At 48.5% G+C, this 13,238-nt stretch overlaps 1 protein-coding gene across 5 annotated transcripts in view; it reads left to right on the top strand.

The window, feature by feature from the left end:
- The window catches only part of ncam1b (neural cell adhesion molecule 1b), an 84,333-nt gene that overhangs the window by 42,522 nt on the left and 28,573 nt on the right, over positions 1 to 13,238 (top strand). For 3 of the 5 annotated variants that reach the window (XM_029255497.1, XM_029255495.1, XM_029255493.1), the window contains exons 2-9: positions 7,158 to 7,232; positions 9,285 to 9,494; positions 10,114 to 10,257; positions 10,509 to 10,646; positions 10,850 to 10,967; positions 11,507 to 11,667; positions 11,885 to 12,027; positions 12,235 to 12,258. In XM_029255497.1, coding sequence (XP_029111330.1) covers positions 7,158 to 7,232; positions 9,285 to 9,494; positions 10,114 to 10,257; positions 10,509 to 10,646; positions 10,850 to 10,967; positions 11,507 to 11,667; positions 11,885 to 12,027; positions 12,235 to 12,258 — 1,013 coding nt within the window. The remainder of the gene's footprint in view (positions 1 to 7,157; positions 7,233 to 9,284; positions 9,495 to 10,113; positions 10,258 to 10,508; positions 10,647 to 10,849; positions 10,968 to 11,506; positions 11,668 to 11,884; positions 12,028 to 12,234; positions 12,259 to 13,238) is intronic. The other 2 variants (XM_029255494.1, XM_029255496.1) reach the window with 1 other exon arrangement.

Raw genomic sequence — 13,238 nt, 5'->3', positions numbered from 1 at the left:
GATATCAAGCGTCCTAATTCACCTTGGACAAAAGGCATCAGCACTAGTTAACGTAATAATAATGCTATTATAGGAATAAATAGCACAGTGCGATTGGCCGGGAGGCTGCGTGTCTTAATTTATAAGGCCGCGTTGGTAAAATGGGAGCGAGCTGGAACAGTGCTAGACGCAGTGCGCCAGAGACATCATGGCAGGGCACGACTTTGCGCCCGACTACAACCGACCTCTTATTACAGCTGCTATAGATGTAAACACACTCCGGGTTGACCTACCTCAGACGATGAATGCTCATCTTGTCCATGGAAAGGCGACTGTGCCTCTGCGACTGACGTGCACGAGCGGTGACCGCGAGCTCCGGGCTGAGTTCATGCAAGCGTCAGCGTCAGGGAATTACTTAATGTCTGGCCGATTTCTAGAACAATCTTGTCTGTTTAGACGCCCACCTCCTGATTGGATCATAACAGTGTCAGGCTTGGCTCGCTGCAGCACCACCTTTGCCCTTCTGTATGCCTCAGTGGGGGGATGGGGGGGCTGCGGGGTTACCGGCCGGACGCCGATTCCAGCACAGTTTGAGGTTTTAGTCTGTTGCCGCTGTTGTGTAAGTGACTTTGAATAAAAACATCTGTTTCCAAGCTGGATGGACGGAATGGATCGTCTTCCCTCGAGGTCTACCGTTTCAGCTCGAGCGCAAGTCAAATATCTTTTTTCCCGCACTCAACGAGGAGTTGAGACCCTAATGGGGCCCCGAAGAGTACAGGCAGGCTGCCGATCAGCACGCTGTCACTTAGGGGCCCGTCAACGGATTCCCGGGTAAAGCGCCCGTTAATGTCCAATGATCCTCCGCCACATTCTCCGCGCTTCATCGCGTCATGTCCGCGCATTTGAAGAATACAGCCTGGCAATTGCTGCCGCTTCCAATGTCTCGCTTACCCAGCGGAGCGATGGTTTGAAATGGAGCCGGAGGGGGAGAAATGAAAGTTCGGAGTCAGAGAGGAAGGAAAAACGCTCTGGGCAGGGCTGTGGGCGGATGCGTTCTCAAGGTGGAAGGCTCAGTCAGCCACCCCCTCCTCGCTGGCTGTGCCAAGATGTGCGCCAACCCACGTGGACCAGCATCTTCCTCCCTCGATCGCGCACGCCCGTGGGGTGGGCCGCCGCCGCAGGCGGTCGACGAAAGCCGGAGTCGGCCGAGAGGAAGCGGGCCCGCAGCCGTCACCGTCGGGAAGCCCGACGCGCCCCTCTTGACACTTTTCCGCTTTCCTGGGGAAACTTCAGAGCCGCAAACTTTCGCGAAGAATCGGCGTGATTCCGCCGTAATGGAAAAATCCTTGAAAGGAGACCTTCGGAGCACGTGTGCCGCGCGGCAGTATCTGAAACGTGGATGTTTGTAGCGACGGAGCGGTCCAAACAGCCCTCGTGCGCACCGAAGGTCGCTTCGCGCAACACTTTTGAAGGGAGAGAGAAGGTGGCTTTGTGATCTGGATTACAGCAGTCGGACGGAGCACGAGGAACGTGGGATCGCACTTGAAAGCTGCGTGTCCTCAGATGCTCGCGAGAGGGCCCGCAGGTGGATAATCGCCACGTCGGCAGCCTAAACAATGGCATACGTTCGCGTCTTGTGAAGATCAGACACGGCCGTGTCTGGTGGGAACTGGTGCTCTTTTCCCCCCGTCTCTTCTCCAAAGGCTTCACAATTAAATTTTAGATTAAGCTGCAAAGCGGTCATAATGTGGCATGCTAAAGGAGCGTATGTTTCAATGACTGAGCAAAGGCACATTGCCTCAGGGGAGATGGAGTTCGCTCACGTCACCCTCTGCACGTAACCGTGGCCGAGGCCCCTCCCCGTCTACGACACGAACACCTGAGCCTATGTTGCCGGTGCGCTTAGCCCCGCCCCCTGCCCATCTGGGGTGCCCACAGAGGATTCCTGCTCACGCACCTCCGTTCCCATCCAGATGCGAGGGCTGCGAACGCCACGCCTCCTGTTGCACACCGTGGGTAAAGCAACCGTAGACATGGGGAGCACGTGGCCCCTGGCTTGATCAGCTCTGCCATCGCAGAGAGGAGCAGAGGCGACGCTTACCCTGTGTAAAAAAATGAGATTATTCTTGCGAAATCTGTGCGAATCATGTGTGACAGTTTTTTTTTTAATTAATTATAATAAAACCTCCACCTAAATAATTGACATTGCAAGCTTTATCTTTAATCCATTCTCTGTCATTTCCTTTAGGGATTAATCGTTCTTAATGAACACCTTTCCTCCTTCCTCCTCGCAGTTTAATGTCTGTGGGGCTGCGTGACGAGGGAAGAGGGCCATCATTCTTTCACGCAGTTCTCGCTGCCTTCCCGCACTGCGCGGAGACAGATGTTGGAGGCCCTGCTGAGGCTGTATGGCAGCGCAGGGAAAGGGCTGCTTTATGCCCTGGGAGAGGCACATTTGGAGACACGGAGGGCCTCTATTATTGTTATTTTGGGTTTTTTATGCATTGGTGCCGGAGTTCGTTCGCCTGCGGTGTCAGAATTGCCGGGGGGAGAGAATGTCCATGTTGTGGCTGATGCCTCCTACATTTCCGCTGCGGCACCTGACCGGTAGACCCTGGGGGGCTCCATGGGGCGAGGGCAGAACCAGCCTCTGTCTGGAGAAGAGTGGCGAAACATTAGGCCCTTTCAGTAAGCAGCACCTGCCTTCTGTCTTTCTATAATGCGTGTGCGTGTGTCGGGGGGGCAGGGTTCAGACCTGCGTTCCAACCCAGCTCAGTCTGTCTGGAGTTTCCATCCTTGCCCCGTGTTCATATGGGTTTCCTCTGAGCGCTCTGGTTTCCTCTCACAGTCCAAAGATACGTTGCAGATTAATTGGCGGATGAAGATTTCCCATACCGTGTATACGCGTGAGTTACAGAGTGCGCGCGATTGCCCTGCGATAGACTCGGCTTCTGTCCTGGGTGTACCCTGCCCTATTATTTCTGCGATTGGTTCCGGGAACAGCGTGATCCTGGACTGGATAAGCGGTTGCTGAAAATGGACTGATGGGTGGGTGAAGGCGTAATCTTGCAGCGAGCACACTGCGCATTATCACACCTTCACCTAGCTGGTGTTATCACATGTAAGGGGCTCCGTTACACACCGTTCCTTCTTTTTATCACTTTGTCAGAACCACGGAGACCTGTGGCCATTCCTTTCAGAAAATAAACTTTGTTTCGGTAAACTGGTACGTAGCGAACGCCGCAGGGCATGTGCTCGGAGTATATTGTACAACGAGAATAAATTAATTCCGCTGACATTAACACGATGCCTAATGATTTTAGCACGTCGTGACATTTTTGTAAAAGCCAGCACGATAAACTATCACGCTTACCATCCTTTATAATAAGATTTTGTTGTCGGTGATAAGACGGGGGGGTAAGAAAATCCGATTTCTGTGGACTTTGTTGTGATTCTTCCAGGAAGATGCAAAGCGCTGATCATCACTTTGATTCAGGGGTTGAAAGACAGGGATTAAATGAAACATTGGCATATTTGACAGGCAGTGGGCGTTCAGGGCAAAGGAGAAGCAGCCGGAGGTGGTACCTCGCGGCGGAGACGGAAGAGGACTTGAGCAGGTGCGGCCGATGGACGTTGGAGGCGCACCGTTAGGAGTGAACGTCCCTCGTTCTGGGACGACACTCGCGTTCGCGTTATTATCGCCGTCATATGTTCACACGCGCTGCTGGAGCGCTGGGTGGCGTAGTTATTGATGGCGGTGCCGTTTCCCCCGTAGGTGTCGGTACTGCGTTATTACCGTGTTGCGCGCAATTAAATCTGCGGGCTCCGTCCCGGTCCCAGCCCTCCGCCGTGCCAGCTTTGTCTGACTTCCGTCTGATCTTTCAGGCTCTCGTAGCACTTCAAAAAACCTTGTTTCCTCAGCCAAGCTATCCGGCGAGAACATTACTTAGCAACTCAGACCGGGGGTCTAATCTCCAGCATAATTTTGAATGAATGAAATCCTGTCCGACAATATCCCGCATCGAAGCGTTTCGTTCGGGTCTCTCCGAAGTGGAGGTTCTCAACCCTGACGCTAGCGCACCGCACACTTTGCAGGTGGCCAGTCTACCTGAGCGCTCGATGAGACCAATTATTAGCCTAATTGGACTAATTTGACCTTCCCTCGGAGCGCTGAGGTTGTTAGCATTTCAAAGACAGTTGGAGTTGGAAAACCTCCCGTCAGTGCAGCCTGTCTGGACCGGCGCTGAGAGCCATTACTTTAGAAAACAAGAAAGGGCTGTTTGTTTCGTTTCGTTTCCGGCACCGTGATTTTAATAACGCTGGGTATCGGTGTATCTCGCGAAGCTGAAGCCAAACTGTCAAGTTCAGGTTTCATAGCTGAAAACGTGCCTCGCTCCTTTTCCAGGACTCCTTTATGATCTAGATAGTCTGGATAGCTTCAGAAATAATGGGTTTTCTTTCCTCAGATAAGGTAAAAGGGATTATTTCGAAAAAGCTCTGCAGCTCAAGCCAGATTATGGTGTCTTTGTGCGCCGGCCAGATTGCTTTGTTTGCACGAGGGCTGCGTGTTGCTGGTTAAAGAACAAATGCAGATTCCTGATAAATAAATACCGATCATTAAAATGGAGAAATGGCCCTTTGGGCGAGAAGTGCTCTGGCCCTGGAATCGAGTGCCTTCCTAAACGGATAAGTTTCACAGCCAGGAACATCGATCTGCCCCCACGCCGCACCCCTCGGTTTGTTTATTTGCTTTCTGCGCGCTCGCTGGAAGGGCACGCTTTCTCACATTAAGGGTTGACAAGCAGCAAGATGCGGACGTCCTAACTCGTGCAATATTAAACGGTTGAGCCGCGGCAGGTGTGCAGACGCGGCGTTGCGCGACGCGGCGCGATCGTGTGCAAACGGGCATGAACACGCACCGCTGTCACGCGACACGTCGAAGGCCGGAGAGCTGAAGAGACGTCGCGGAAACAAGCTTGTTCTCGCGCATTTTCCCGTGGAGCGCAAGCGTCCTGGTGAAGGTGCTCCCTCTGTTCCGAGGTTCCCCGAGACACGCGAAGCATGCGGAGTCCTACAGGTTTATAGACCTTGCTTAGCGGTAGGTCGTCTGTCAAATGTGAAAGCTAGACTCGCTCCGCTGCCGTTTTCACTCGTCTTTACATGCATCCCACCAGATGGTGCATCCTTTTAATGAGATTTTGTCGCATTTGTAAAGTTTCTCTAAAAATGATCTGATTTAATTAAATGTGATTTAACTTGATTTGTTTTGTGCCCGCTTCTGCCATAAAAGAAAAAAAAAGAGCACGTCTGCGCTTCTGGATAATACAGACGTATTCTTGAAGAATAAATCCATTTCTTCTTGGTCTTGCTCCTTTTCCGGTGTGCTGCTAGGTGGAAATGAGTAATGAGTTATTAGTATACAAACAGGCCTCGCGAGGACAGAACGTACAGAAAATGTCGCGCTCGGCCCACACGGAACTTTAAACGTCGTGTTTAGAAGCTCGTTTGTCTTTGATTTATGCATTTACACCCTTTCCCTGGACTGTCACTATCACGGATGAATTTAGGTAGGCAACGGAAAATGTGTCCCTAAGTCAAAGTGCAGCTCCGTGGCGCCGTCGGGGGCATGCGGACGAGCTGAAGTGGAACCGAAGCCTGCGAGGGGCCTCAGGTTGGGCGATCGCTGCCCCCAGCAGTCGGGCGTACAAAATTAATGGCCGCATTTAGTAGAGGCAGCCTACCTGTCAGAGACAGAGGCAGTCAACTGGCAGTTATGACAGCCGTTACGACGGCATTGCCGTTTCCATGGCTACGTGCTGCTCTGTGCCGCAGCCATGCGCATCGCTTTGGTACCGGATTCGGAGTCAGCCAGCTGTAGCTGGTGTTCCCAAGGTGGGATTCCGGTGCTGCACGTGGACGAGACTGCGGCTGTGAGCGGGGAGGTGCCTTCTGTAAGGCAAAAAAAAGAAAAAAAAAAAAAAGAAGAAGCATGAAAAGGCCATTGTGCCTTGGGCTCTGCAGCTCCCAGGTTCCTGGAATTCACTTCACTGGACTTCAGGGCGCCGTGGAGCGAGGCTTTAGCGCTCCAATTTTTTGATTCGATGCAGATTGAAGTCGGACTCAAGCGGACGCACCGGCGTTGCGGGACCCCATATGGTAGCTGTGTTTGATCCATTAGCCAGCGGTTGAGGAACGGCCACCTGCAGGCTGTTGCGCGCCCTCCGCTGCAGACACGCACAGGGGCTTACGCACACACATCCCCTCGCTCTTCTAGCTGATCCTGAATAAACAACAACAAAAGACAGCAAATGAATGCGCGATGCTTCGGGGCACTTGTAAATAACTTATAATGAAACGCCCTCTCCCTGAACTATGAAGTCATCTAAGAACTCTTTCACCTCCTAATAGGGCCTTCGCTAAAATACATTACGCACGGCATACAGGACAGGGAGATCAATTTGCTTTCCGCCATTGTTATTTTCAGTCACTGGGAAAAATGGCACTTGTAAAATATGGAACACTTCAAATTGATTTTCTTAATTACATCTATACATTTCCTCCACAAAGGCTCCGCAGTTCTTTATCCCACACTTCGTGTAGCTGCAGTGCCATCCACCCATAGATCACGAGAAGATGTGGACTGAGTCGCAGCTGATGAAAGCGAGTTAAAGCTCTTGCGAAATCTGCAGACGGCATGTTGCGCCCTGTAATCTACGCGGCAGGTAGAGCTCGTATCCTTGGCCGAACGCGGTCGGAACCCCGGGCCGAGATTTTGGATGCCGGCTTGTCGGGCTGGACCGCCGACCGAGCCGCGGTGTGTTTTTCATGAGATTCGGAGCAGCATCAGAGAGCAAGCCTAAGGCCTGTTCTCCAGTAGCCTCTGTTGCCAGCGAAGCTTCTCCTCCCCAAATGCGGCAACACGGGAAAATAAGAGGAAGAGGTCACTGCTGATAAATGATTTAATCAGGAATTACTGTGCGCAAGAGAATGAATTAAAATGAATTAACCTTAGATAAGGCCGATCTACCCGATTTGGATAAGTACAGAAGCCAGCGTATGTCCTTTAGACCTAATGTGCACACACACACACACACACACACACACACTTAAATGAAAGCCCTACACTAGCTGTTTCATGCTAGCCCATACTTCACTGACCTTTGTCTTCTCTCTTTCAGCTTCCCTGCAGGTGAATATCACTCCTCCCTACAGTGAGATCAGCGTGGGACAGTCCAAGTTCTTCCTGTGTCGAGGTACAGTAGGAGCGCGCGGCTCAGATCTATATAACGTGTCTTCCCGATGTCTCTTCATTAGTGCTTTGTCAATCTGTCATTCCAGGCCCCAGGCAGTCTGCCTAGGAGCCAGTCCCTAAATCTTAAAAAAAAAAAAAAAAAAAAAAAAGTAAAATGCGTGACACAACTAGAGGAAGTGTGCGCTTTACATACATTTTCTTACGTAGGTTGTTGTTGTTCGGCTAGTTTCGAAACAAATTGCCTTTCTAATCATGTAAAAAGGTTGCCTGTTCCCCTGGAGTATTGGTGCTTCACTTGCATTATTCTCAAGCCTATTAGGAGCTAAAGAGCCACGGGAAAGAACAAACGGGTGCCATTTCTCAGGGAGTAAATTCCCTTCACACTCTTTTCACTTCATGTCAAACAAAGGGACAAGTTCTCAAATGACTTTGCCTTACCCTTGCTAGAAGCATCAAGCAAGTAACCTGTGAAGTGGCAGATTGCCGAAGTATTTTTATTCATTATTTTCCAAGGTGGTATATCCAACATCTGGACAGCGGCGTCATGAATATAAATGGATGCCTTACGCTTCAGCTTTACTGTAGTTTCCTTCTAATAATAAACACGCACCGTCTACCTGTGACTTTATGATTATGTAAATACAAGGATCCTCCACCTAGATCCTGAGCATAAATATTAATGAATGTCTTACACTTGGTTGACCCTCTGGGTTTGATATTTCAGAGTAATTTAAAAAAATAATAAATATGCACCACGTGTCTATATGTGAATATGTAAATAAAGCTTTGACAACTATTCCCATGTTTAAAGTCAAGTACATAGCTTTCACCTGTTGGGTTCCTGAGCCTTTTTTAATTCAATAAAGCCACCCCACTCCATTGTAAACAAAAGCAGTTTCATCTTGATAAAAATGGAAAGAATAAGTAATAAGTGATGGGAACAGTTTGGTTTTATTGGTTTTATTGGATCTTTTAGATTGTATTGGCCAAGACAGAGCATCAGACTCCCCTGAAGGCAAACTCCCTTCTGTCACCGAATGCATAGCTAAAGTGATTATTTTTATGTTATGCTTTGCTAAACTCCTTTGGCAATCAGATAAATTAAGCAGCTCAACAACATGGAAGATTAAGGAATTAAACAGCACACAACCAGGTGTGTTTAGGTGTGTGTGTATGTATCTCCAACAATTTAATTATATATGTGATTGTCATCACATTTCATTAATACTTAAAGGTTGGGCCTGATTAAGATCAAAAGAGCCCTACCTATGATACGTCATAGGAGGGGAAAGTAAGAAACTGGCGCCAATTATTATACACACACACACACACACATTTTCTGAACCACTTGTCCCATATGGGGTCGCGGGGAGCCAGAGCCTAACCTGGCAACACAGGGCGTAAGGCCGGAGGGGGAGGGAACACACCCAAAACGGGACACCAGTCCGTCGCAAGGCACCCCAAGCGGGACTCGAACCCCAGATCCACCGGAGAGCAGGACCCGGTCCAACCCACTGTGCCACCGCACCCCCATCCCAATTGTTATATTTATTTCTTAATGTTACATTTCTCTGCAGTGCAGTTTCACTGAAGACAAACAGAATGTGAGACTGACATCAGTCTGCAGACTAACCATCATGAAACTGATGAGAACCCTAAACTGTCTTCTTGAGATTGTCTCGGGTCTCTTTAGACCGTGTCACTGTGTTGTTATACCAATCTGTGTGGACCAGACTGAACTGGTTACATCTCTTACCTTTGTACAGGTGAAGGTTATCCAGACTTTCTCTGGGAAATTGACTGGTTCACTTGGTGCCCAGTAATTGTGATACCTGCTCATACGTGATCAGTCAGAACATGATCAGGTTCTCTAAAAACGCGTATTGTCTTGTGCATATAAACGAGATTTCATAATACATCAGTGACATTAACAGAATTGCATTTGGGGTCAACATACCTTCAAGCAGCACATTATATTTTTCATGTCAGTGAAAATGTATGTGAAGCCTGCTCATTACCTTGCCCTTGTTCGAAACTTGTCTCTGTTCTCTAGTGGATGGTGAAGCGAAAGACATTGACTGGTTCTTACCAAATGGTGAGAAGATCTCGCCAAACAGGCCGGATATCAGCATCACGCGCAATGATGAGGCCAACTCCACACTCATCATCTACAATGCCGACGTGGACAAGGCAGGGGACTACAAGTGTGTCGCCCGGAACGGTGATACAGAGGCACAGGCCACCGTCAAAGTATTCGTTTTTCGTAAGTTTAGCGACTGCGTTGCTGATTTTATTCTCATGCCTTTGTGGTGAAGTGCATTGAAAAGTGTGGTCAGAAAATGAATCTCAACGCAGTGCTTGACCACAAGGCCTTTGGCCTCACCCTAGGGCAATATATAGCTGGATAGTTAAGGGAATGGACTTGCAACCTGAATACTGCGGCTTCAAATCCCTGGAAGAGCTCTGCTTATAGTACGAATAATAATACCTGCAGACTGCCTGAATGAATGAGTGACCCTTTGAAAGTGAGGTTTGCCTCCAATTCTGGAGCTATTCAGATTTTATTCATTGCGTAAAGCCAAAAGCAGCCAGTGTTTAATTATGTTTTTGTTCTGCCTAATGTCATTTTGACTTCATGAATATCTCCTAAATAGAGTAAAACAGCTTTTTAAACTAAGGTAAATACTCAAACGACTATGGTTCTTTATGCAAAGTGACATAACACAGCATATCCAGATAAAGGCTACAAGACTGGAACTCCAGCTCACCTCCCAGGATTTGAACCTTGAAACTTTCAGTTACCAATCCTGTTTCTTCGCTTTAGAAGACACCTGCTTGAAGTGTAAACAGGTATAAACAGGTGTTGGGGTTTGTCTTTCCAGAACAGCTTGAGATCCGCAATGCCCCGTCTCCCCAGGAGTTCACGGAAGGGGACAATGCTGACATTGTGTGTGACGTCGTGGGTTCACCCCCACCCATGGTCACCTGGAGACACAAAGGCACTAGGATAAAGCCAGATAAAGACGGTGATAAATTCAGACACAAGCTCTTCTTAGCTGCTTTTTGTTGAGTTGTTTCGTGATTTGTTTTCAGCGCTTGCGGCATTGTTTTCTTAATGATTCCATAGTCTTTGACTATCACGCAAAATAAATGGAATTTGAATTAAAAACAATAATTTGCTCTGAGTCGATTGGAAACAACTTCGGGAACCTCTAATTTACAGCAACATGTTCAGCAGAATGGCAACATAAATACCGCTTGCTTTGTTTCTGCTCAGTGCGCTATAAGATCCAGAGTAACAACCACCTCCAGATCCGGGGCATAAAGAAGAGCGACGAGGGAACTTACGTCTGCGAGGGAAGGGTCATGGTGCGGGGGGAGATCAGCCTGCAGCCCATTGAGGTTGTGGTCAACGGTGAGCTCTCTCTTCCTGTCTACCTCTCCTCCACTTCCTCTCTACTTTACTGGTACCTCCATTTCCTCTGATCTTTTCGCTCACTGCCATCTCACTCTATAGCAGTCATCACGCAGGTGTGAGGTTTCGTGTTTCATTACCTTATGTGACTGTGTTTCATTAACGTGTGTCAATACGTTCCTTGAACGTTGTCAACGTTACAGTGCTTCCGACCATCAGGACCAGACAGGCCGAGTTGAATGCCACAGCGGACATGGGTCTGACTGTGATGCTGGCCTGCGATGCTGATGGCTCCCCAGAGCCCACTGTTGCATGGGAGCGGTAAGTCCAGACCACCTGTATTACCTGGGCTTTCAGACGGTCTATAAGGAGCTGCTGGGTTTCGAAGGAAGCAGTAGGGTTATATAGTAGCTTTATGCGTCAGAAGAAGAAACAGGCTGTCTCAAGGAGAGAAGAGGGTCTCTAAAGAATCAGTAAATCTCTAAGAAAGCTGTGTGGTTCTCTAAGGGAGCAGTGGGTCCCTGTAAGTAAGTTGTGGTGCACAGCAGATCAGAATGGGCAGCCTTTTTGGGGAGACTAGAAGATGTGATCTGCTTAGAAGAATGATTGATCACATGACATTTCTCAGTCAGAAATGTATGCAGGCTGCTGTAATATGAAGGCAGAATGAATTCACTCCTTCTGCTTAAATTACTGCCAGAAATGGGTGTTTTATATCCTCCTCCCTCTGGGAAGCTGTCGGATCCCTGTGGATAGTGATTAAGCATCCATGACTCAGGTGCTTTCAGATGTTCAGGACTGTCAAGTGAGGTGCGCAAAATTCCTTTGACCTTTTGTGTGTTTTCCCTCCCTTTCCTCAGTAATAACATTGTCCTTGAAGCCAGAAATAAGTACGGCTTCAACGAAGACGGTTCCGAAATGACGATTAAAGACGTTACGAAGACAGATGAAGGGGAGTACACCTGTATTGCCAGAAACAAGGCGGGCGGGGCGAAACAGGAAATCAGCCTGAATGTGTTCGGTAATGAGCAGTAGCTTTTCGCAGACGCTTATAGGTGTGTTTGAAGAAGGAAACATTAAACACATATTTTATCAGGCCATTAATGAACTTGGCTTACACCATACAGATTTAACAGACACTGAAGTGACCGAAGTTTTGTGTTTGTGTGACTGTTTTGTAGTAGTGGTTCAGTTTCCAGTATAACTCATTGTCACTATATCTATGCTTCCAATTACAGTGAAGCCCAAGATCACCTACCTGGAGAACCAGACGGCATCTGAGCTGGAGGAGCAGGTCACGCTGGTTTGCGAGGCTCTAGGTGACCCCACGCCGAGCATTGTGTGGAGTTTTGGCCGCCGTGTCTTCACCGAGGGGGAGCAGGTACAGACTTTTCGGTGGGTGGGGCCGCCCAGAGTCACAGCCTGGGCCTTCCTTCTTCCTGATCCTCCTTGAGTACCATTCAGAAGGAGCAAAATTAGCACAGCCGAAATCCATTCATAATAGTCTTGGTGAACTAGCTGAACACACCAATCCAGCAGAATGCTGCTTTCCTCTGCTCGGTTCATATGCTGGTCTCTTCCTTCACAGGAGCCCCATAACAGGATCTATCAGGTATGATATGAGCCCATCAGGTACAGTAGAAGTAAAAGCACTCAAACTTGTTTGTAGTTGATGAAACCCTGATAGAATCGTATAAGTGAGAACTGGTTTTTATTTTTTTTGTTCTTAAGCACAGTGACCTCTTACATATGTTCTCCTAACCTCTTATACCTGATCGTATCAGGGTTGACAGCTTGGATGTTGCATGACCATGGTTAGCCCTGTCCTCCTAAGGTTCCCTGCCCAGATCAGAGAAATGGTCTGCAAAATGATGCTAGCCTGTTGAGTACCACGTCATTTCCTCACCACCGGGTTTGTCATGTGTCAGTGTTGCTATGTGCCCATCTTCGCGGAGTGGCCGGTCAGAACATGTGCTGCAATTTCCAGAAACCTGCCCTGAGCTCCTGCACCTCCCCTGCCCGTTTAGGCGACGCTCCACCGTACATTCTTTCCGACCATCACACACGTAGGCGCACCACAGCTGCAGTGGCAGGGTGAGCAGGGCATGGCCTCGACCATGGGTCAAGACACTGAGCAAGATGGTTGCTATCACACTTGAGTTGTTCCTCTATATCATTCCTCATTTTAGCTACACTGTACCCTTATTCTCAAGTAAAACCCTATTATTACGTATTTCGTGCGCCTCAACCAAAGTAAAATCCTGTTCTTCTGTATTATTGTTCATTTGCATTGTATGCCTCAACCCAAGTAAAACCCTATTGTATCCTTTAATTCTAAGCTGCATCCACACTGCACTCTTCTACCCCAGTAAAACCCAACTGTACCCTACAACTCCTTGTTCGGAGCATACTGCACACCTCTACCCAAGTAAAGACTCGTTCTTCCCTCTCTTTCCTCATTCGACCTGTACTGTACGCTTCAGTGAAAATTACATTTAGTTATTGGGTTTATGTGGAGAGAAATGTTTCCTTTGTTAAGCCCAGTTTAAAACACCATGAAGAACACCACTGTCGCAGTGGAGCAAGCCTGAC

Source organism: Scleropages formosus, chromosome 10, assembly GCF_900964775.1.
Source record: "Scleropages formosus chromosome 10, fSclFor1.1, whole genome shotgun sequence".
In the NCBI taxonomy this organism is placed as follows: Eukaryota; Metazoa; Chordata; class Actinopteri; order Osteoglossiformes; family Osteoglossidae; genus Scleropages; species Scleropages formosus.
This window is presented reverse-complemented; position numbering and strand designations above follow the sequence as displayed.